General features: G+C 34.9%; 1 protein-coding gene across 4 annotated transcripts in view; it reads left to right on the top strand.

Moving 5' to 3' along the window:
• Nucleotides 1-7,363: 7,363 nt before the first annotated feature.
• CDH18 (cadherin 18) overlaps nucleotides 7,364-25,261 on the top strand; it is a 156,947-nt gene continuing 139,049 nt past the window's right edge. For all 4 annotated transcript variants that reach the window (XM_058820536.1, XM_058820529.1, XM_058820512.1 and 1 more), the window contains exon 1: nucleotides 7,364-7,591. In XM_058820536.1, coding sequence (XP_058676519.1) covers nucleotides 7,364-7,591 — 228 coding nt within the window. The remainder of the gene's footprint in view (nucleotides 7,592-25,261) is intronic.

A 25,261-nucleotide genomic window follows, 5' to 3' on the forward strand; every position in this document is an offset into this window, starting at 1 on the left:
GTCTGCCCCTCTGCTTCCCCTTGTGAGGAAGTTGTAGACAGTAATGAGGTTGCAAAAGCTCTTATTCATATGATGTCTATTTTCTTTTGTGACCCCAGCTTTAACTGATGCAACCTGTTCCAGCCAACCAGGTAAGTTTTTAATGCTTAGTAAATTAACAGGCAGTCTAGACTCTGAATAGTGTAATTATTTCTAATACTTGAGATAAAAATAAAAGAAAAAGAAAATTAACTTTTATCTAGGACTTGAATCAAACCTATTCTGGTTGATTGCTAGGGCTGCAGCTACGATTTTAAAGTAAAGCTTGCAATTTTCTATTTCACCTTGACGAAGTATAGCTTAAAAAAAAAATCCAACAACAAAAACACCCTAGAAAATTCAGGGTGTTAATGCTTGAGTGGAAAGTCATCTCTGGTCTTACCTTCTTAATTTTTCAATCTCATGATATTATTAACACAACATAGTATTTTTACAAAGGAAAACATCTGACTAATGTTATGTGCTAGAAATAAAGAAGAATCCATACTTATGCTGGGTTAAAGGTTTAGGTACAAGCTGTCTAAAATCAAACATATAGCGCAAATATGAACAAATCCACTATCTTTCAATTAAACCTCTGAAAACTAGTGAAATAAGCTAATAATTATAATTATATAATATAGAAGCTTATATAATATATAAGCTAATAATAATAATTATACGCTAATTAGTTATTCAGCAGTTGTTAATCCAAAAAGATGGCTAAGATTTATTTTCTGTGGTCTTTATGGAATAGTAATATATCAGTTTCTGTTACTTCAAAGCTACTGGAGCTGAGTACTAAACAAGAAATATTAATTTAGAAAAAATTAATTATCAATAAAACTTATGTAATACTTAACTGAAGGTAAAAGGAATATTTCAAAATCGTATATGCCTCAAATGGAAGAAAAATTGGAAATAGAAAAATAGAAAGGCTTTACACTTTAAAAAATAGCCTGGATTATGAACACCTTTGGAAGAAATCCTAGGTGCTACAACCTGTAGAATTTATGGAGTCTTCTGACATTTTCTCCATGGAGCTCCAAAGCAGTAAGAGGAATGGAGTCTCATAAGTGTGGATTATTTGATGTGTGTGTTTCAGTCAGGATGGTGTTGAAAAATCCATCACACTTTGCTGTCTGAAATAATTTAAAACAACTTAACGATGACTCTGCAGCTAAATGCTACTGTTACCTTTAAAAAATCCCATGGGTAGAGAAACTTATTTTTACCTTTGCACTGACTATTTTTTTGGTATCTAATTACAACATTAGAGCATGTAAAACCCACATCTGTAATGCCAGATTGTCTTTCTGTTATGTAAACTTCTTTTCAGAGGAACAGCTAGCTTGCCTACCCATGAGAAAGATTTCTCTGTTGTTTTGGTTTTGCTGCTTTAGAATGCCCAAAAATATGCGATTTCCCTTTAATAGTATTTCAGGATATGTCTGCTGTTTTTTGTCTCTTCCTGAGCTTTTGGTATAACTGTTTCTTTCCTTGTAGGTAGATAGGAGATAATGGGTAAGAAAAAATAAAAAGGATGGCATTTCTTTTCCTCTTCTTGATTTTCATTTGGGCAATGTCAGCAAGAGTGATGTACTCATCTAAGTAATTAATTTTGTATAATGTGTTTCTCTGATTGTAAATTGAATCTAAGAATATCCCAGCTTTTTGCACATACTGCATAACAACTTGTAGTCATTAAGCCTCTACAGTTGTTCTTATACTGTTTTATTTCTTTATATGGTATATATTTTTTAATTTTTTTGATATCAAATGTGTTAGCAGTTGCCTTGATCTGTGAATTATATGTGAAAATGTGAAAGTTATAAGAGCTTTTTGGGTATGCAATGTAAAAATGGTAGGGAAAAATATACTAGCTTTCTATTTCCCTTGCCATTTTCACCATACCAATTCCCAGAAATCCATATTCCTTGTGGAATTTTGTTCCATAATTTTTGTTCCAAATTCATATTTCCTTTATTCAACTGTCTTTCTCTTGAACTTCATTAAATATATTTCTTACATTTCGTAAACATTATACTGTTGGATTTTTTACATCTTCTCTTACAGCTTCAACTGTTTCCACTTGAACTTTCCAATCTGCGGCTCTGTCTTGATTTGTTTTCCAGTGATTTCACAGAGTCTCTTTCATATATTTTTTTTCTCATGCTATGTTTTTTTATTTTTTTTTTTTTTTTTTTTTTTTTTTTTTTTTATTCACCTATCCACCCTTTTGTTCACACAAGAGAATTTCTGTTGCCATAAATGAAAGAACAGTCTTTATTTTTCATGGAGGTGCTTCTATTTTTTTTCAATTTTAGTTGTTGTTTCTGTTCATTCTGTACAGGGGAGTTTATGTAGAATAATTTGATAGGTAAACAATAGTTGGTATTAGATTACTACAGACACTTTTTGGGTTTTTACTAATAGATATGCTCTTTATCAAATGCTGTGTGTAAATGTGAAAGAGTGTTACAAGAAATAAGCCCCCTTGACACAGTATAGACATCAGCTAGATTTGCTGGTTTATAGAGGTGAGGAGAGGGGCATTCAATGCTTTTTTCTGTATATTTCTTTAGGAAACTGATCAATTTCCAGAGTGATAAAGACTATGTTTCAGAATAGTAATATACCTACAAATAAATTTAGCAATAATTTAGGAGTTTGATATCTCATGCAATTATCTGACCAATTAATGGAAATTTATTTATGCTATTGAAGTAAAAAAGGAGTCCAGTTTCCCATTTCTAGAAGGTCTGCCAATATAGAACTATAGTTAAAACATTTTTGGTTATTGGAATCGTTATTTAACTATTTCAAGAGCATTTTCTTAATTAGAGTTTTCTTAGCTTTCAGTCTCACACACATAGGTGCAACTAAAACAACAAAAAGGCAAAATAGTCACGTGCAACACAGTTTTAAATGCATTCTAAAACAGTTTTGTCACTACTTCTGTCAGACTGACTAGCATGTGCAGAAGACAGACAATTATATATTGTCTCTCTGTTACCTAGGCTGAGAAGAACTTGGTGCTTCGGTTTATTGTGTAACTTCCCATAGCTCAGCTCTACCAGACTTGGGAATAGAGAATGGAGATCAACTACAGATGAACAACTCTCCTTCATCTACCTAGAAATGTCACTGTTTTTTCTGCCGCTTACCTGAGATCTTCAGGAATACTGTATGTTCTCTTGGCAATCTATCAAACTCTTATTCAAAGGATGTAACAAAAAAATCACATTCAATTTTCCTTTCTGACATAGTGCATTATTCTGCCTTTGGTCTCCAGGTGAATACACCATTGTTTCTTCCATGCTGAAGGATAAAATATTGGCAATAAGCAATAAACACAGGCAGTCCAGGATGTAAGATTTTTTTGGGGTGTTTAAATATAAATGATAGATATTTGAAACTGCTCAGATTTTGATAATATTTTTTTTTTTTCTGATAGGAGGAGATTTACAGGGCAGAGGGCATAGAGAGAAGTCAGAAAGCATATAAACAATTTTAATTATTACAAGTTCCATAGCTAATTGCCACTCTGTCACCATGGAACATAAAAGGGATTTATAAAAAATAAGTGGAATTGTGCTAAATGTGCATCTGCAAAACTCGATCGTTCAGAAGAATTCAAATGAGATTCAATTTGATGGAAGACAGAAGACACTGAGATTCAGGGCAAGATCCATTACAAAAGTTGCATCTCCTTGTGGTGGTGAAATATACACATTTTGCATCACTCTGCTCCTGTTAGTTTCCTGGGAATTCATTATAGGGTCTTACACTAAGCAGTAACTACTGTGCTGTAATGATTTCCAGGAATGTTGGTGGAACTTTCCCATCTCAGCTTATTTAATTATTTTCATTTTAACTCACTCTGACAGTCTCTCGAGCTACACAACTCATTTTCATGAGGGCTCCCAGGAGATGGCTATAACACAAGTCTACTCTGCAGCTGCATGAATCTTTATAACAAAAGTCATAAATCAAGAAACTGACTCTGAAGCTGCAGACAAGAGCAATGAGCAGGCAGCATCTCAGTGTGTTAGCTTCAATTCAAAGGATTTCAGAAAGTTCATTTCTTTTTTTTTTCTCCTCTGTTTTTCTTCTGTTTCTTGCCAAGTCTTTGCTTTACTGTCTCCTCTGCGTTAACTGTGTGAGCTGTTTCCGTCCGAACTTTCCCCTGCAGACACACTCTGCTGTCTTCAAGGTAGATTTGAGGTTTCTTTTGGAGTGGGTGTCAGGTCTTTATTAAATGCTTATTCTAGACCTTTAGTAGGAGAGTGCTGAATAACGACCTTTGTACTGAATATTAATTAGGCTTTGGCTTCAAAGATGTTTTCCAGAGGTGTAACACTTTAAAGAATTGACACATAAATCCCCTCCTCTTTTGATTGCTGAATTTTTCTTTTTGGAAATGATTCTTTAGGCTTCATGTACAATTCAGGAACTGTTGAAGGCATCAACTTCTAAGTATAACAGGAAGTAGATATTGCAATGTTTTTTCCTGCTACTGTTGTTATTATTATTATTAAGTATATTTGTTCAGAATAAAGGATTTTAAAACTTTAATTTTGGGTTCAGGCGCTTAAAATTAAATCTCTTAATTGAATTTATTAAAATAATGGTTTTACTAAATAAAAATGTTTTGCCTCCTTGTTAATGTTAATGCTGAGATGAACAGACCTTTTTTAGTCGAAAGACGAAAAAAGCCCTTCATATTTTGCTGTAGTATTTTATCTTATTTTTACAATGTATTTGAATAATATATTTAATATTACAATACATATATATATATAATTTATAATATATATTATATACATATACACATATATCTTTATCTATATATCTATTAATAAATTATGTCCTTAATATTTGTTCTGGCTCATATGTGACTGTGGCATAACAGTTTGGAGGCTCCATCTTGATTGTTTTGTTTTGTTTGGTGGTTTTTTTTTTCCTATGGATGACTTCTGAGAGGGAAGAGAAACAAATTCTGTTTAGTAAGTCCTGATTTGTTGGTAGCTTCTGTACTCATATACACAATTTATGAGGGCAGAATTTTCCATCTCAACTATTTCCACAGATTTTTGTAAAAGAAAGTTTAGTAGTAAATAATCTAAAATATATTTTAAATGTGCTATTTTGAGAAATCTCAATGCATTTACATACCAATTGTAAGTTATTACCTGCTGCTTCTGGTCTTATGAATGGCTCCCAGGCATTTCTCAGGATAGAAACAAAGGGAAGAAAAATAATACTTGAATGGATAAAGCTAAAGAGTTAATATTTTGTGAGACACTTCTTAATTTTAATATACATCTTAAGTATAATGATGACTAATCTATTTAAATAGATCATCTGTATACATAGAAATCTATACAAGGAAACTGCATGCCTCAAGGTAAAAAATTATTTTTAATATGAATCAGCAAAGAATGCAGAAAGGCAAGGAAACTAAGAAATATACCCAGAAACAACTATGAGACCCAGAAAGGCTGGATTTTATCCCTGATCTAATTTAGACATCATACAACATTTGACTGTAAACAAAATCCTATTAATTCACATTTGAATTTATGAGAGATAATAATTATTCATGTTATATAAACCTTTTCAGAGATGGAATGCCAGAATTTTAAGGGAATGGTGTCTTGGACTTCATAGGGATTGAGGGGAGACTAAAGTGCTTTGGAAACAAGTAAGGGAATGCTAGATGTCTAAAAACTTATTTCTTCAGTTGAAAATGATGTATAGAGTTTCATTTTGAGTTCCTGCACAACCTCAAGAGACTGAAATTCTTTCTTCACTTCAGCAATACCCACTATCCTGAACTGAGTACTAGCAATGGAAAATAATGTCTTTTCTGTCTATTTCTAATGTTCAGTGGTCTTGAAGTATTCTTCCATTGTTCTGATGAGGAATTGTTTTCAGCTAAGAGGTCTGGTTATGGACTTGAGAGAAACATAATTTCAAACAAAATTGCAGCCAAAAGACACCTAATAAATTTTCTTCCACTGCAGTATTTTTTCTGTCTGATTTCTAAATTCTTTTTTGGTTCCTCTTTAGGGATTTTGAATTTATTCTGTTGGGTTCCTATGAAATCTAGAAAGAAAATTAGTTTAATTTTGTTTCTGTTTATGTGGTTTATGTTTCTGTTTATGTAGCTTTATGATACTCAAAAAAGACCAATATAGGAAAAGTCCAATTTTTGTAGTTTCAATTGCATGTTTTCAGACTCCTGATGGACTGACTGATATGGAGATAATCTTTGACATCATCAGATAACTGAACAAATGCTTATTTAATGTAACTGTTTCTCTAAGATTGAAGAAATATTTTACTTTCAAGGTACTTGGCTTTAAGCACTACATCACCTTCCACATATATTCACATTTTATTATTGTAATAAATTAGGTTACATTTTCCTTTTTGAGGCTGAGAAAATATTGCAAATATACTGAAAATACTGATATCAAAACAACGTGAAATTCCTGTCAGTATGTTATAATTTTATGATGTCCTAGATGATATTGGTTTGAGTTTATATAAATCACAAGGTGTGCTTTATATAAAATGTGTAAAAATGCACATTTTGACTGAAGCTTCCTGTCAGTATGCTCTAGTATTGACTCAGAATTTTAAAAGCCCATTTTGGTGGCATTCTTTCAAAACCCATTATAGACTAGATATTTTTCATCAAGCTGGATATCTGTGTGGTGTATAGAACATCAAAAACTCATGTGAAATGATTCAGTGATCAGTATTTAATGACACTGTAGCAGTGATTTTGTTCTACTGCCAGACCAGGTCAATGATTTGTAGGTAAAAGCCAAAGGAACTGTTCTGAATCGTGCAGGTTTTAATTATGAGTGTTTTCACAGCTTGTGGGAGTCATGCTGTCTTACTGTATTTTAACATAAAAATCAGGAAATGCTTTTACAGGAAGCATTGAAATGAAATTTTAGTTCCAATGGTAGTCTTTGACTGAGTGCTTAGTACAACTTTGAGTGTAATCTAAGGTCAGAAACTGAAAATTGCTGGTTTTAGTGATGAGTAAGTGTCTTTCTTTCCTTTTCATATTAGATAGAAAATGGTCGGCCGTGGAACTCTATTGTGAAGACCTCAGAAGAAATATCATTTTTTCCAGTCAGCTTTTCATAATGTAAATATAATTTGAGCTTTCCCAAATGGGCAGCTAAACCATGAACAAGCAGAAAAACCTAATTTGGACTGTATTTCTGAAGCAGACTTCACCTTCACTCTCGGGACCTTATTGAAGGATTACAGCTGAAAAGGACAAGAGAAAGAAAACCTTGAACAGGAATCTTATCCTACAATGAGAATTACAAGTACATCTTGTATCTGCCCAGTCCTAGTTTGTCTCTGTTTTGTACAAAGATGTTATGGAGCTGCTCACCATGGCTCCATCAAGGTGACCAGAAATCAAACCAAACACATAGAAGGCGAAACAGAAGTGCATCATCGTCCAAAGCGTGGATGGGTGTGGAATCAGTTCTTTGTTTTAGAAGAACACATGGGACCAGATCCTCAGTATGTAGGAAAGGTAAGGTGGTTGTTCTCCTTTGGCTTTGGTTTGTTTTTTTCCATTCCCAGAAATGTGGCACTGATAAGAGGCAGATCATTTATGTCCTTAGATGGCACCTCTTCTTTTAAGGGAAGACACCTCTTGGATTGCTACATAGATTTACAGTGAACTTGCCAGTTGCCTGTGAATACTTTGTTTATTATCAAAAGGATAAATAAAAGTATATAGGATGAAGATTCTAAAATGTGATAAAATAGCTTTTATTCTGAGCTCAGCTAAACAGAGTGTGTGCAATTGATCCTGTTACATCAATTTCTATAATCCTAAATGCATGAGGTCACTGCTAATGGCTTTTCCAGACTATTTCAGAATTATTTTCAGTTCTGCTTCAGGGAATATTGCATATTCAGTCTAAGCTCCGTAGGGTATTCATTCCACTCTGTAAGGTGGAAAAGGTCTCCTCCAAAAGGAAATCTTTTGTGGTTTTTTTCATACTAGGAGATACAAGGTGTGTTACTCAGAGTTCCTCAAAAGTCTGTAAGAACAAGCTCTGCATTTATATTCTGATATATAGAGTGAGCTTCAGATATAATGTTCACACTAATGTAATTGAACTGGAGCCTGGGCAGCTGAAGTCCGATCCATCATATGTAATGTTGTCTGTAGAGCTTGGGTTTTAACTTGCATTAAATAACACATAATCCTCTATATAACTTTAACCCATGATATATGACAGAGGAAGTTTTCCTCTCCTTGAAGACTGTCTTGCTGCATTATGATAGATTTTTTTTATTAGATAATCTACATGAGTCTTAATTTCCTTAATGAAATCAGAGAAATACATAGAATATGAGGGGTAAAGTAAGATGGTTATTGGGGAAGAGGGCATGGAAAAAAAAATTCATTTTAGTTTCCCCTGATATTGGAATTCTGAAAATTATATTGTAGAAAGTGATGCAAGGGAACCAGTAGCCTCTGAAATCACACATGTCTGGTAGTGAGGGCTTCCAAATTTGAATAGTATCTTCTGAACTAAAAATAGGAAGTGGAACAACTTTATTTAAGAGTCTGTTAACTCAAAGGATAAAAAAAAATGTTCTGTTATACCAAACGTAGTAAAATATTAAGTATTTCAGAATGCCAAAAATTATTGAGCTATATAAGAAGAAAATGTAAACTGAGAAAGGACCTTTCTAAATGGAGGTAATGATTTGCATTGGAAGAGAAGCTTTTAAAAGGGGTAAGGGGATGAGGAGATATGCATTCAGGCAGCTTTACACTGATTAACATTTTCATAAATGATTTTGGAACAGAAAAAAATGTTGCAAAAATATTGTTGATACAAAGCTTTGCAGAAGAATGAAAACATTGTCTGGAAAGAGCTAGATATTATGAATATGGTTTGGATATAGAAATAAAGAGTAAACATTGGGAATAGAAAACAATGTTATGAATTTCTGTTATACACTAGTGATTTACTGTAATTGAGAGAGGAAGAGAAAGAACTGGTTACCAGATCTAGTGTCAAGTCTTAAAGAAGGAGAATGTAATACTAAGCTGCAAAAGCTGATATATAAAAAAAGTGATAAAGGGCACTGAAGACATTGTGGAAAATAGTGTTGACCTATATGCTATTCTGATTACTTTCAGCTAAGAAAAATGATTTATATGTGAAGCTGTACAGAAAGAATTGAACATTATGGCTGCGATAGTAATGGAGAATAAAATATGCTTGTTTAATTATTTCCATAAATAATAGAAGTGGGCACATGATAGTCTATAAATACACCTCCAAATGAAGCACAATGAAAAATAAAAATTATTTACGTTGATTACAGTTTTACTTGAAAAAATAAGGTTTTGGTGGCTGTGAGTTAATTTAGAATTCATGTTTAGTAAATTTAGAATGAAAACAAGAAAAAATCAGATTCTGAAAGAGGTTACTAACAGGAAAAGAAAAAAAAGCTGAAGGTGTTTCAAAGTACAGCATATTTGTCTTTATGAAAGCATTTATAGACATGATGCATGCCAGAACAGAAGCCTGGATTCAGTGAGCTAAAGCATGGTCCCTTTCAATTTTATGTTCTTATGAAGCTATTATATATTTCCTTTCATCCTCTGACCACTCTGTTAATGCCACATTTACAGAGATCAATGAATAGAATTTCTTTCAATCCTTTGTGGTCAAAATGTGACTGCATGCCTTGGTTGAGAACATTTCTCCCTCTATACTTACCAATTTTTCTCCCATTTTCCTCAAATAATTCCCTCTGGTGCTTATAATTTTCTACTGTGAGTACTTCACAACATTAGTAAGCTTGTCTTTGCAAAAGCTGTGGGGAACTTGAAAGCAACTGTACTCTATTTTTCATTTGGTTTGATTATTCTGATGACCTGATTTGAAGAAAAGATCAATTATATTAGCTCAGGCATATACTTTCAATTAAAAAGAAAAAAAAAAAAAGGCGGGGCAGGGGGAAGCCTGAACTGAGACTGTCATAATATCAATAGTTACCAAAATTTCAGTAGTGGTCATTTAACACAAAAACCCAGACATTTTAGAAAAAAAATATTTTTTACTAATTTTGCATTAAATTGTACACACCTCATCAAGGTCTCATTTTACACACCTTTAATTTGACAAGTAATTTTGACACAAAGCCGCTCAGTTATAAAGGAAGTCAGTGCCCTTCAATTTCAGATTTCTGTTGGGTGGTAGCATGCTGTCAATTCAGTCAATTATTAATTCTGTAGACTACTCTGCTTCACTGATGACAGTTCTTCCATTTCAGATCTGTCCTTTCACATATTTCACACCCAGTTTGGGAGTAACATCACAGAAAGCAGAGTCATGATGTACAATGGTGTTATAATGCTCACAGGCATTGTCATGGAAATGCACAGTGAGGACAAGAATGGGGTAGGCCAGAACTGAAAATGGCAAGCTTTCTCATTCTTACTGTGAAATGATTGTCAAGAGGATGGATTAATTCACTGCCATCATCATAAAAACAGTGTTAGGACAACAAATTATTATAGTATTTTAATATAAAGCATCCCCCCATTTCTCACTCATTTTTTCTTTTCTCCAAGAAAATGTTATTTGGAGAATTCTGTATAGAATTAATCCCTATTAACCATACTCACAAGGTTTGTCTAGGAACCTGGTGAGACACAGGTCCTGGAAAGATTAGCTTATTGTAGAAATGGAAAATGATCCTTTTGTAGATATTGTCTGTGGTTCTGAGATTATTGAGGCTGATTCCCTGCTGTTGCACGTGGGGTAAGTCTTTAGTGTTTCAAAATATGTTTCACTGATGGAAGAACCCAAATAAATAGTTTTGTATTTAAAAAGGTATCTTTAAAGTGTTTGAAACCACAGTGACTTCTTTTACCAAAATTATTAATTATTTGTGGATGGTTTCTGGAAAACTTATGAATGATCAGTGGTATCTGGAAGTGTTAATTCAGAGAGACTATTCACCTGCAGGTGAAAGTATGTGTGTATGTTTGTCTGTGTGGGTGTGTTTGCACTGCAGAATCTGTGGAAATTTGAGAAAGGAAGATAAAATATCATTGCCTCAGATAAGTAACTTGAATGCATAGACTGAGCTTTCAGTTATATGAGACTTCTTATCTTTTGTGTGCCCCTGATGTAAATTTCTAATGAAATTATAGCCATGAATACAGAAAGGGGCAAGGTTAGTGAATGCACTAGTGTCTGATGATGAGTCAGTTACCTACTGCACCAGAACAGAGGAAGGAAGATTTTCCTGTAGAAATCTAGAAAAATTCAGGCTGTAGTACTGCAAGCTTTTGCATCTCTCAGTTGTCATAGCTGATATAGTTTACATTTCTCTTGCATTTTCTGCATGTTTCTAGGTTAGATAACTCATGTCTCAACATTTGGAAAAATAGCAAATAAAGAATTTTAGGAAATTAATGAAGAAGACTATGTGTTTCTATCCATAACATTCTTCATTTTGAACCTTCACACCTCAGTCTCCAGAGGGTCTGCTCCTTCTTAAAAGGATATTTCTAAAAATCAGTTGTACTGGAAGCAAGTCATAACTAATCATTTGCTGTGCTTTTTCTTTGGAGAGGGAAGTAAATAAGCAGTGAAGCAGGAAGTAAATAAAATGAAGGTCACTGTGGATTTGGGGCTGAGTGAGTCATGCTATTAAGACTGAATAGCAGAAGACTATGATGCACAAGACTGAAAATTTATCTGTGAACCCTTTGGATCTCTGAAATACCAAACCTATACCTCTTAATCCATTTCAGATGACTTCTGAACAGTAAATAAGAAAGACCGTTCAGGTATTCAGATCTGCATTGGTTTTCAAGTGTTTTTTTCTTCCCTAGTTTGGGGGATGGCACTTCACTTAGTTCTTACATGTTTACCTGTAGTGCAAAAACAATTTCAGATTAACATTGATAGAGATAAGGAAGTATGGAACAGTTGGAAATTAGTGTGAATATAGGAAAGGGGAGAAGAAAATAACAATTTTAATATATCTTGAAATGTTTCTACTGAAAGTTAGATTAGGAAAGGAATTCCAGATGTTATATTGGATTTACAAGATAGCAATTCTTTTAATTCATCATTTTATTCTTGAAAACATAAATACAGCATAACAGACTTGACATTCAAAATTATTTTTTTCAAAGTAATATGTGACATGTTATTGCAATAAGTTAGTTCTGATACAAGACAGTGAATCTAATCTTCCCTGACTAGATCAAGAGAATTTCCCATCTCTGATTTAATGACAGTAAGTGGGCATCATGTTTTAGAATAAGTGCCAAGAGAAAAAAAAAATTGGTGTTTAACAACTAAAACATTTTTATTCCATTCTAGAGGTTTACATAAAAAAATATATCAGACGTTTCAGCATTTTTAGCACAAGCAAATAGTTCCAAAATTTATTGTGGTGAAAAGGAGTTTTATTTTATAGTAGAGAAAATTGAAAGGAAATTTTGGATGACATAGTCTAAATATTTGCACATGATTTGTTAGCCATTTTTATGCCTCTGTAAGGTAGACAAGCGTCATCAGCAATGAAAACAACTTCTCAAATAACATGCATCTCACTTTCTACCTTTTGGGTTGCTAGCACAAATAATGTATTTATATAACATAATTTTCCTCTATACCTAAGGAAAATGTAGTAGCAAGAACAACATGAATAATAAACCTGATGTCAGTATAGCACAACATTATATGGCCCCATATCACATTAGCCATCTCCTTTTCTTTTGTAATTTTTACAAAAAAGCTAACTCAATATTCTTTCCAAACTCAAAGCTTTCCCAAATAAAAAGGCATGCATATGTACTTGTTTTGTCCTGAGTTCTGTTTGCACAGACAACTTTGCTGCCTCCTACCTTCATTTGAAAAATGTCATTTGGTTTCACATTTAAAAGTTGAAGGCATAGTACTTGAATTCTACAAGTCCACAAATGCTGTGGATCTTTTTTTTTGGGGGGGTCAGGGTTTTTTTAAGTGGCATCTCTAAATATTTAAAGGTCATCTGGGGGAAAATCACATCCAAGAGAAGAGGGAGCTTTCATCAGCCAGATCAGTCTGACTTTCTTCCAGTGTGCCCAGCTATATCTGAGGTTTCCTGAAGCATGGCACTGACAGGGGCATTTTGACTTGACAGACCAACCAAAGAAACAGAAAAGCATGAAAATATTGAAGTTCAGTCCTAGTCCAAAGACATAGGATAAACTGTTTACCTTGTTTAACTTCATTTAAGTCAACATGAAATTGCACCAAAAAGAAACTGGCTCTTTTAAGTCAAAACAGCTACATTAAGTCTAATATGTCAAAGTAATAACTGTTTTTGTAAGGAAGCTTTATAGAGTCTGTCAGTTCTATATTGCAAAACATCAGCTCTCGATGTGAAGACTGTTATTTAAATTAACGGTTCAAAACAATTTTGTCAAGGTGATCTAATATTCCCTGAAGTTATTATGGACTGAAGAACTGTTTTGGTTTGTTTTTTTTTTTTTTTTTTACTTATTCTTTCAGGAATTTGCCACACCAGCAGCCAGTCTTTATGCTGAACAATGGCGTTGATGAAACCAACATATTTTGTGTGAAACTGCCACTTCTTACTTAAATGGTTTAGCAGTAATTTTTTTGAGAGAAAATCCAGCCTTGTTCCCGCCTTTCTTTTTTTTTTTTTCTTACTTTGGTAATGAATTGGTTTAACATTTCGAAGTGCTGGCGTGCCCCGGCACTGCACGGGCCGGCCCCAGGCGGTGCCAGCGGCTGCAGCGGCCCCAGCGCAGGGCACGGCTGAGCCCCTGAGCCCCGGGGAAAGGCTGGGCAAGGGAGGGCAAAACGCCGCCCGGCAGCCGGGGCTGAGCCAGGGGAAGCGAGCGAGAAACAGCCCTGCGAGCCCCGAGGGGACAGCGGGAGCAGGGCCGGGGGCAGGAGAGACCCGGCAGGGATGGCCCTGCGGCCTGCGAGAGAGCCCGGCCCGCCTGGGCCGGCACTGCGGCCCCGGGAATGGACTCAACGTTGGAACAGGGATAATGTGAGGAGAGCGGATGCAGAGGGGAGCTGCTGTGGGCTGCCCGCTGACCCCCATTCCCCATGTGCCTGTGCCCCCAGGGGACAAGAGAGAGACCAGCCAGGACTGAAAGTGAACTTGAGAAAAAGTCGGGTGTGGGAAGAAGTTGTTTCTAATTTTTTTGAATTTTTTTCTCTCAACATGCAAGTCTATTTTAATTGCCAGGAAATTTAAATCAATTTTCCCTAGTTAAACGTGTTTTAGGTACTAGTCAGTGATCTTCCCGTTTTTCCCAGCCCATGATTTTTGCTACATCTCATTTTCTCCCCCTGTGATCTTAAGAAAGAAGCAGCTGGGTTGGTGACTAGGAGTCAGCCAATACTGACTCACCATGAAGATGATGTGGTACAACATGCCTGCTCTGTAATTGCATCTTTAACTCATGCCATACTCTGAATGCATAACCTCTTAGCCTCTGATAGTCTTTATATGAAAACTATGTAAGATGGCCATATAATTGGTGTCTGTTAAAAAAAACAAAAACAAAAACAAACAAAAAACCAAACAAAATAAACCCCAAACCAGAAAAACAAACAAATAAACAAAACCATAAGAAAAGTGGTTTTGCACCAATTACATCCATCAGATGAAACAATGAAGAAACAAAGATAATTTGCATATTTTTATATTAATTATGATCTTAGTAAATTCATTTTTAAAGGATATTTACCATCTAATTGTAAGTCAATAGATAATGAAGTTGAAAGTATGCTGATAAACTCCAGTGTTCATTAGCATGCCAGTTACTTCTGGAGTATCTTCTTGACCTTATCTTAAGAGAGGTACTCATTCATGTTCATTGTCTGTGCAACTTTCAACACCTACATGCCTTGTTGTCTTTTAAAAAAAATTGCCACATCAATTTGCTATTCAATATAGTTTATCAAATCATTCAGGATATATTTGTAAAATTATATCTTATATTTTATATTATATATTATGCATATTATCTTGACATGGCTTGTTTAAGCACTGACAGGAACACTTCTGTTGAATGATTCAAACTGTAGTCTAAATAATTTCATTTACTGTATAACAAACTACAAAAGTTTAAAAAGGTGAAGTAGATTGAACATCAAAATTAGGTCTTTTTTCATCTAGACCTATATGACAAATGAAACCATGCAAAACATGCTTTTCTGGTCTGCTTTTCTAAGATGAAGATGCTGTAACAGAATAGGAATTTCAGGTCTAGTAGTTTATTAATTACTCTCAAAATATCCAAGAAGCAGAAAATTATGAGACTGCAATATTCCTAGACTCAGCAGAGGTAGCCAAGGGTGATTTATATACCATATTCTGTACAGCTGTAAAGATATTTACTCAGTTTTGTTGATTTTGAATGTGGTGCCTTCTCAGCAATTGCTTCTTTGCCTTAGAAGTTACACTGGCTAGATGTTATCCTTCAATTCTCATAGAAAATTAGTATCTAATGCCAGATTGTATTTTCTTTTGTTCTAGAACACATGCACACTTTTTAATGGCAATAAAAATGTGTGAGACAATAACAAGTAAAGCAGGAGAACTGAGGTTTAAATCTTAAAGTTCTCTGTCATTTCTAATCATATAACACACAGTCTGTGGAACTAAAATCACAGTGACGAATATTGAGATCAAATGTTTTTGTAAATGTTTAATTTCTAAAATACTTCAGATTTTTATCCTTATTGTAGTAGAAAAAAATGCCTGTAAAAAAATGAAAGCACTATTTCAGAATGGTTTTTTTAAAGTTTTTTTTGCCTAGCTGGATTAGCTCTGGTTGGTCCTTGGAAAGCAGTTGGTTCTTGTTTAAATAGTTATTCCTTCAAGTTTATCATTTGCAATTTAAATATACTTTAAATAACAATAAGAAGAACTCCAGCCTCTTTGTTTGGAAAGAAAGTGGAGAGATGAGGTGTGCATTCAGATTATGCACAATGGTTTACAGTCAAGAACCTGAGCAGTGATAGATCTTTACATCTGAGATTAGAGCAGAATAATTTTAAAGTAATCTTTGTATTCTTGTGATCTTGGGACCATTTGCTAAAAAGTCTCTTCTCTCAAGAATTTTGCTGAGGTTTTCTCAAAGATAGGTTGCCTGTATGGAGCTATTCAAGACAGGAGATAGAACTGTTACAGAAATATCTTTGTATCAGGTCTTCATTTTAGCTCTTCTAATATTTTTTTTTAATTTTTCATCAGATTACAAACAAAAAAAATTCCAATCATCAGAGTTAATAGTTTGTATTTGTAAACTCACACTTCGGATTTCAGTCAGGCTTAGTGTACAATTAATTTGTGCGGCATGAGATCATTGCATGTCCTTGTCTGTTTTGTTGACAGATATATGTAACCTTAACTGTTGCCAAAGTGTGGGGTTTTTTATTGTCTTCCTGTGAATTTTAATAATGGATACTTAAGCTATCAGTATGAAAAAGGAGAGCTTTTCAAGGTTTCATATGAAAGACATACTAATAACTGCAGTTCTACTGAAGAGATCTTTTCATAATATTCAAAGGTCCCACTTGAGGCCTTCTTGTGATACTGATAAAAGAGGTGCTATCCAACAAACAAACACCCTCCTTTACATTAAGAAAGTCAGGAAAGGGTTTCTGTATATGGTTGCAAAGCAAATAGAAATGTTTATAACTAATATGGATTTCCATTGAATATAAATGCCCATAATAACAATGCATTTTGAAATATATGGTCGATTTTTACCTTTTATATATATATATATATGTAATACTACTTAGTATTAACTATAAATCTTAATTGTAAAAGTCAATAGTGGCTTAAAGAAGTATGATTCTGAATTTGGAAATATTACAGAAGCAATGTTTAGAGTAAAGCACACTCTAGATATATGAATCTTTCTATCTGAATACCTTGGATGGAAATCATGGCAACATAACTTTCAACAAATTAAACCGCATCTGACATCTGTATGGATGTTTCAGATGTAGTATTAAAACTGTGAGAACATCATCATTATCCTGCTGACTGAAATAACAAAGTTGCTGATGATATGTTGAGTGTTCAGATGGATTCTAAGACAGGAAAATTGCAGCAATGATGGGAGACTTCAGTTACTCCCTGGAACACAGGTTGAATTTTACATTGAGCTTGAACCCTAATATCAAAAGGTTGTAGGCCTAAAAAATATCTGCCTCAGAAGTTATCTAGTCATCAATCTAAAAAAGAGGAACTAAATCAAAATTTAAGCAATGCATGAAGCTAATGCAAAATACTCAACACAAAGACATGAAGGGCTAAAGGAGGTTGGGATGACCAAATCATACAGTAATGAGGGCAAATAAAGGTGTAGCCTTTAAAAAAAGTCTGTTTCCAGATAAGAGAAATAGAAAGGATTGAGAAACGTTACACGTTAATTGTGAAGCAAAAAAAAAAAAAAACGCTTTAAAGTGAGTTTGAGGAAAAACTGACAATAAAAATTCTTCTTTAGAAATATGAGAATCTGGAACCCTACCAGAGGCTACTTTAACAGAAGACACTTCTGAAACATTAAAAATCTAAAGAAAACAAAACAAGACTTTTGCAGAAAAGCTAAAAGAATGCTTTTTAATCTCTTTAGGAGACCTTGAACAGTTATTTTATGAGGAATGTATCAAAGGTGAAGTCTCAAACTAAGGCATTGTGGGAGAGACTCTGGAGAAAATCAACAAATGAACAGTAATTATCACACATATCTGCTGCAGTAACCCAAGAAGAAATACCTCACCAAATAACTTTGGCATATAGATATATAAAACTACTTCGGTGCCTGAGGACCAAAGTGTGCAGTTATAGCAACACAGTTAACAAACAAAAAACAATCTCAAAGTAATCCCCAAAACTTTCATGTGAGGAAAAGCAATACCACTTAACATTTTAAACTATTTGTGGGAAGCAGGTAGGTGACAAATAGCTAGGTGACAAATTTTATTACTGAGAAGAAAAAGGGAAGGACCAACCATAATGAAGTCTAGCAGAAAGACCTTCCAAGAATGACTGAAATTCAGTACAGATAAAGATAGAATGAGGCACATGAGCAGCAACTGAGTTGAGTAGTTTTAACTGCATTAACAGTTACAACTCATTGAAAGAACTGTGAGGTTCTATGATCTCTAAGATAAAACTCCATCAGCTAAATGCTTGGAAACAATCCAATGAACAAACTGAATATTAGAAATCATTGGGAAGGGAAAAATCCCCCACCAGTAACTCTTTAAAACCACAGTGCACTTGTACCTCAAATGCAAATCATGGTTTTCATATTCTTATCTATTTCCACAGCAAAAAAAATATTTCAGAGAAGATCTACCAGGCTGATGTAAAGTATAGAACAGTCTCTGTATGAGAAGAAACTAATTAGATTATTAGCCACATTATTTGGTAAAATCCATATTTTCAATTAACAGCTTCATTTCTGGAATTTTTATATTCTTTTATAGCTGTTGTTTTTCTGGGTACAGGATTTTTTATGGGAAATTATGGCTTTGGAAGTAGTATAATAAACACTTGAACAGGGGAGGACTCTTCTGGCTGAAATAAGATGAAGTGGGTTGGGTAGTGACCTAGACAGTATTAAGTAATACAGTAGTATGAATCAGGAATGGTTTTTTACTTTCTTTCCCTTCTCTCCAACAAGCAATAAGAGTCATACTAAGCTGCCAAAAATCATAAAACGCAAAAGAAAAAAAAAAAAAAGAAGAAAAGACCAACTAAAAAAAAGAAAGGTTGACAGCCTAAAAATAAAGGAAACAATGCAGTTGTTCATGTATGTATGAAATTGGTGAAACTGCTTAGTATAGCATTATTTGATATTTAATGCCACATCAGTGCTCCTAATTAGTCCCTCAATAATGAATTGAGATAAGTCATCAGGTAAAAATTATGTCACATTGACACAAAGGCCATGCGTTCAATAAATCATGCATTCAATAAATAAGTCCTCAAATACAGATAGCTCAGATAAATGTTAACAAAAAGCACTTTTACCTGTCACACATCTGTATCATAAGGGTTTGTTGCGATACTAAATATTATTCCAAGCTTGACTGTGTCAGAGAATATCAGTGATGAATTCAGAATTTCCAGTCCATCCTCCTTTCTTAGAAAACCTTTTCTCTATATGTCTAAAAGACTACTAGCAAGTCTTGTTTTACATTTTACTTGGAAGAAATAGTTTCTTGATTTTCTATCTACATTGCATAAAAACATAGTGACATGATTCTTTCCAAGAACAAGGAATAGTTTTCATACTTAAAGAAAACTGACAATTTACTCATTCAAATTTTATTTAAATCATTAATCATAAAGATAATGTAAAATTTTAATATAGGTTACAGGTAAAAGCTGAAATACGTGCAGTATATGGTACTGTTTCTTTAAATAATGACAACAGTGTGTGGGGAAATAAAAAGTCCAACCCGAACCAGAAAACCTCTTCTGTCTCACAAGTGCTAGTGATACTCTGTAGCTCCAGTTGAGTGCATTGTTTAGGAATTAAATCATATTGTTATCTTGTTTGATTTGGTTCTTTCCAGTTTTGACTTTGGGGTATCGGTTAGAAAATCAGATGCCACTGAGAGGCCTCTGTGTATGAACCCTAAACCAGTGACACCCAGAGTCCACTTCCTTCTATGTATTTATTCAAAATAAAAACACTTTTAGGGGAAAAATCTGTAATTTGTTCTTAGCTTTGGCTACCTTCTTATTTACAGAGCTATTAACTTCTACCTTAGACTATACTGTCTTTCATCTATTATGCATTACTTTTCTCTTGGTGAATCAACTGCAGAAAGTGATAGTTTTTATTAAAGAGACACCTCTGCATCCCTCAAATATACTTCTCTAACTTCAGTAGGGATATTGATAATTATTACAGTGGTTAATAAAATCACAGAATCACAGAATATGCTGAGTTGGAAGGGACCCACTACGATCATCCAAGTCCAACTCCTGGTCCTGCACAGGAGCATCCCAAGAGTCACACCATGTACCTGAGAGCATTGTCCAGATACTTCTTGAACTCTGTCAGGGTTGGTGCTGTGACCACTTCCCTGGGGAGCCTGTTCCAGTGCCCCAACATCCTCTGAGTGAAGAACCTTTTCCTAATATCCAGCCTACCCCTCCCGTGACACAATTTCAGGCCATTCCCTCAGGTCGTGATACTGATCACCACAGGGAAGAGATCACTGTCGGTCCCTCCTCTTTGCCTCAAGGAAGTTGTAACTGCAAAGAGATCTCCCCTCAGTCTCCTGTTCTCCAGGCTGAACAGATCAGGTGATCTCAGCTGCTCCTCATACAGCTTCCCCTCAAGGCCCTTTACCATCTTCGTAAATTCCTTTGGACGCTCTAACAGCTCAGTGTTTTTCTTACATTGCAGCACCCAAACCTGCCCCCAGCACTTGAGATGAGGCCGCCCCAGCTCAGAGCAGAGCAGGACAATCCCCTCCCTTGCCCGGCTGGTGATGCTGTGCCTGATGCCCCCCAGGACACACTTGGCCCTCCTGGCTGCCAGGGCACTGCTGGCTCATGTCCGACTTGCCATCAACCAGGACCCCCAGGTCTCTTTCTGCAGCACTGATTTTCAGCATTTCATTCCCTAGTTTGTCTAAACATCCAGGGTTTCCCCATTCCAGGTGCAGAAGGTATGCATAAGACCTAATTAGGCAGCATATACAAGTGTACTTGAGCGAAGATCAGATGGTTAGAGTAATGTTTCTGATTCCTTCTCAAAATAAGTTATTAAGTAGAAATATTTTTCTCTGTCAACCCTTTGTAGCAAACTGTGATTTAAAAAGCCCTAGGTAGAATTGTGACTAAAGTATCAAGCCACACAGGCAACCCAGAGGGAATGCAGAAGTTTCCCTTCTGGCCCAGTAGGTAATAAATAAGTTAACTTCAAATTTCTTGAAAATTGCAAGACCCATTTCTGATATCTATAATAAATGTCCTTCCCATCCTCCTCCCCTCCTTCCCTGCCCTGCAAAAAAAAAAAAAAAAAACGAATCCACATCCAAAACCAACAAAACACACCAAAAAAAAAAACCAAAAAAAAAAACCAAACCAAACTGAACAAAACAAAACACAACCAACAACCTGAGAATTTAAAACTGTAATAAGACAATACTCTTATTCCAAAAAAATTATCTGTAATGTTTCAGTTCTTGAATACCAAGTGCAGAAAAGGAATCTTCTCTGTGTGGGGGAGTGTTCCAGTTTGTCAGCCCTCCTGATTTACCTTGAATAAACTTCTTTTGAAATGTTTCTAATTTCTCTTGGTATTCCCCTCTGTTGAATTGTTGCCAGTTACTTTATTTTCTAACACCTGCATACCTCCCCCATTGTCAGTACTATCAAGGAAGTGGAGGCAAAATTAAAAGTCTGTTCATAATCTGCAGAAATGCTTTGTCCTCAGCCTTCCTTATTCAGCTGGATTCCATTCACTTAAAATTTCTCACATTGCAGTTTCTACTTTCCAGTTTCCTTCTTCTTATCTTTGCCTTGTTTCATGTGTAACTCCAAAAGATCACCTTGCTCTAGCTTCTTGTGGGCCCTTTGGAGGCTAAGAGGATTCAATCTTCACATTAGTGCAGCTCCTCTGGCACTTTATGGAAGATTATATAAATATGTGAGCATTATGTGTGTGGGCACCAGAAGCTGAAGGAAAGCTATTCAATGCACCTTTCTTCAAATCTTTTTCATTCTGAAAAGTACTAAATAGGAAGATAATGTATGTTTCAAGACTGCATGTTGCATTAATATATTAAAGCTACATGTACTGCTAAAGGGGAGCAGGAATGGCTAAAGGAATAGCTAAAGCAATGATTTTGGTTTGTATTGCCTACAGTCTTGTATCCAAAGATTCATGGGAGATATCAATTAATTCGCCTTCACAGCATTTTTCTGAATCTGAATTTTAAGATTAGTTCTATATCAAGAAACTCCTCCCCATTCCAGCATCTATTATATAAAAGGAAAAAAAAAATTAAAAATGTGTACACATGGAGTGGCTTCAGTTTTCCTGGATTTTGTCACCACAACAGACAAATGTATTTTACATCAGACAGATGCAGGCTTGCTACCTATGTCTATTCTAATATGTCTGAAGGCATAAACCAATAACACAAAACAAGGGACTTTACCAACCAGAGTTTTATCCTGAAGTGTTCATCACTCCACTGAAGCCTATAATTAACAGGTAGTCATGCAGTATAAAAGGGAGCTCTGCACCTCCCATTTCCTTCTTTTCTTCTTCTTTGTGAAGATTTTGTGCAGAGAGAAAGATATATCTCTATTGTCTTGTTAAGAGAACCTAAGCACTAAAGTGTTGGAGATCTGCAGCTTTCTAGAGAGTAGGTGTAGCATCTCCTATGATAATTAATAACATCTAACGTACCATTAACATATTATAGAATTTTATGCAGTTACACTGAGTTTCTGACAAAACTCTAGCAATCTACCCTAATGTGACAATAATCTGAATTTCACAGACTGGCTTCTCAGCTGATGTAAATAATTGGATTTTTTTTCATTAAATTGCATTGTGTGATTTTGACACATTTGTAGGGAATTGTATACAATGTAATTGTATGTTGAAATCCGTGTCCTAACTGGTTTTTGTTTCATGCACCCTCTGAAGAATTTTTGACAGAAACCAGTTATTAATTAAGTTTGTGAAGCTCTCCCAGAGGTGAAAACATGACTTAGCTTTGTATAGTAAGATGTCTTATGGAAGCATATGTGTTTATAAGGTGACATGTAGAGTTTTCTCTTCTGCTAGCCATTGAATAATATCACATGTGGAGAAAAAGTGCATTGGAAATACAGAACAGAGCTTACAGGAGCAAGACAAAGTGCAAGTGTGGAAAGACCCAAGGGGTCTCTATGTAGTGTTTGTAGAGTGTAATCTCAGATCAGACAGATTTCAGGCATGAAATGACAGTGAACTTGTTTGGTTAAAATATCCCATCCCTTTTTTGAATGCCTTCTGCTTTGCGTCAGTGCTTTAAGTCCTGTCCCTTTTGCCAGAAGATGTCTTTAGGCTTTGTATTAGTTACAGGAGATGTTTGAATTTTGAAACAGATTAAAATGTTTACCTATGAGTATAAAATGGATGGCTTGTATTTAACATCTATAGAGAACAATTTTTGTAATTCTTTTGAAGTTCCCATATCTGCAGATCACTAAGATTTATTTTTTTCCTTGTTCCTTTTCAAGTTAAAACAAAAGAAGTGCAAATCTGAGGTATCAGAGTTCTGAAAAAATAAAATTAAAATCTTAAAGTTTTGGGCTTCATCATAATCAGTATTTCTGAGAATTTCACAGAACCCTGACTAACTTCAGAAAATTTCCTAAGCATCAAATCAGTGCTTTATGGTTTTGTTAACATTCAGCTGACAGTCAAAAGCTAAATTTGGAATTGACTTTTGTTTGATAGGTCTTTGTTATGTGTCAGTAACAGGATATGGATGAGGTAATGGATAAAAGAATCTGTGTTATTCATACAGTTGGAATTTCAGAGTGTAAAGGAACAATTCTCACCCATTCTGCAGAGGTGGGACGCCCAGCAGAGGACACGCTGAGAAGCTGTGTGGCTGGATTAATTGTGCTTGTGATACATACAACAAATAGAACTTGATTAATTAATTAACTATCACGTTTGTTGATTAGGAGAGTTGCAAATGTCTTGATTTATGGCCTTTAATGGTGAATTTTGTTTCCTGACAAGGAGGTAAACTGAGAACCAAAGACATTTGTTCGTACATGTTTATGAATCTCTACATGAAGGAGGAGAAATAAGCCCCCATTCTACTCTGTATTTAACTATGTGACTGCAAAATTAAATGCATATTTTAGGAGGAGAGTTTTTCTTTCCCTGCTGAAACTAAACAAACATGTGTGACAAGAAGGCCAGTTTCACATTCTGCATAGGTTTCGCTGTTCCTTTTTGTTTCTCATTCTGTCAAAGGTGTCAAGAATATTTTTATGGGTCAGATTCTGACATGACATTTTTACATTGGATTATCTTCTGTAGAGCTAATTTATTTTGTTGATTGGCATCTTTAAATTTTGGATGCTTACTTTTATTGTTTCCTCTTTTGTTTTCACAAATGCTCATAATGTTGAAATAAGTTAAACTGCCTGTTAATATTTTTCCTCTTCCTCTGTCTTGAGGATTTCTACGGTATTCTGAGTACAGGGTGGCAGTGGAGGGAGGCAGCATCTGGAGTCAGAAGGTGAAGCAGCAGATAGCACTGCTAAAGGACACTGCTGAGTCCCTAAGCAGACTCTTAGGTCTCAGGCTGCCGTGAGGAGCAGTGCAGAAGTGCATTCTCTCATAGCTCAGGGCAGCCAGAACAACACCACAGTGACCAATAGCAAGCCATTGCACAAGACAGGTAGAGAGAACATGGAACAATTATGCGCAAAATAACTTGGCAAGTTGGAAATAACAGCCAGAACTGGAACCATGAGGACTGTAAAAGGAGAGTAAGACTACAACCGACTAGTTTTAGCTTCACCATTTATTTGCCATTAAGTTACCCACTGCAATTTTGAACCATAATTTAGCCATAATTGAACCATAATTTAAATTACACTGTAGGTCTCTGAAATCTTTGGATTTCCAGAACAATGGAAAGGATTATTAATTAAATAAATCTCGGTACTGTTATATCTTCAATTGGATCTATTAGTTGAGTAGTTCTACTGAGTGGCATTATTTTCACAGTTTTAATACTGCCTTTTTACAAAAAGTTAAAAAATATAAAATTCCAGGTTTAGGGTGCTAAGCAGTATACAAATATCCAAGAGCTTTAGATTTTTTCCTTTCTGTTCTGCTTTGTAGCTCCAAAGGGGAAAGAAGTTTTTGTTATGATTTGCTTAAAAATGAGAAAATATGAAACTCCTCGAAATGGGAGGATCCCAAATTATTTAGGAAAGTTTCCTCACTTTGTTTAAATGATGGGCGGAGATAAAATTACACATATAGCAAGTATGTAACTCTATGAGTTCAAAATGTACTATTTTATTTAAAAGTTCCTCCATAGATGTCACCTCAGTAAAAATTTCTTTTGTCTTTTCCACAAATGATGAATTTCTTCTGATTTCCTTG

This window comes from Ammospiza caudacuta, chromosome 1 (genome assembly GCF_027887145.1).
Source record: "Ammospiza caudacuta isolate bAmmCau1 chromosome 1, bAmmCau1.pri, whole genome shotgun sequence".
Taxonomy (NCBI): Eukaryota; Metazoa; Chordata; class Aves; order Passeriformes; family Passerellidae; genus Ammospiza; species Ammospiza caudacuta.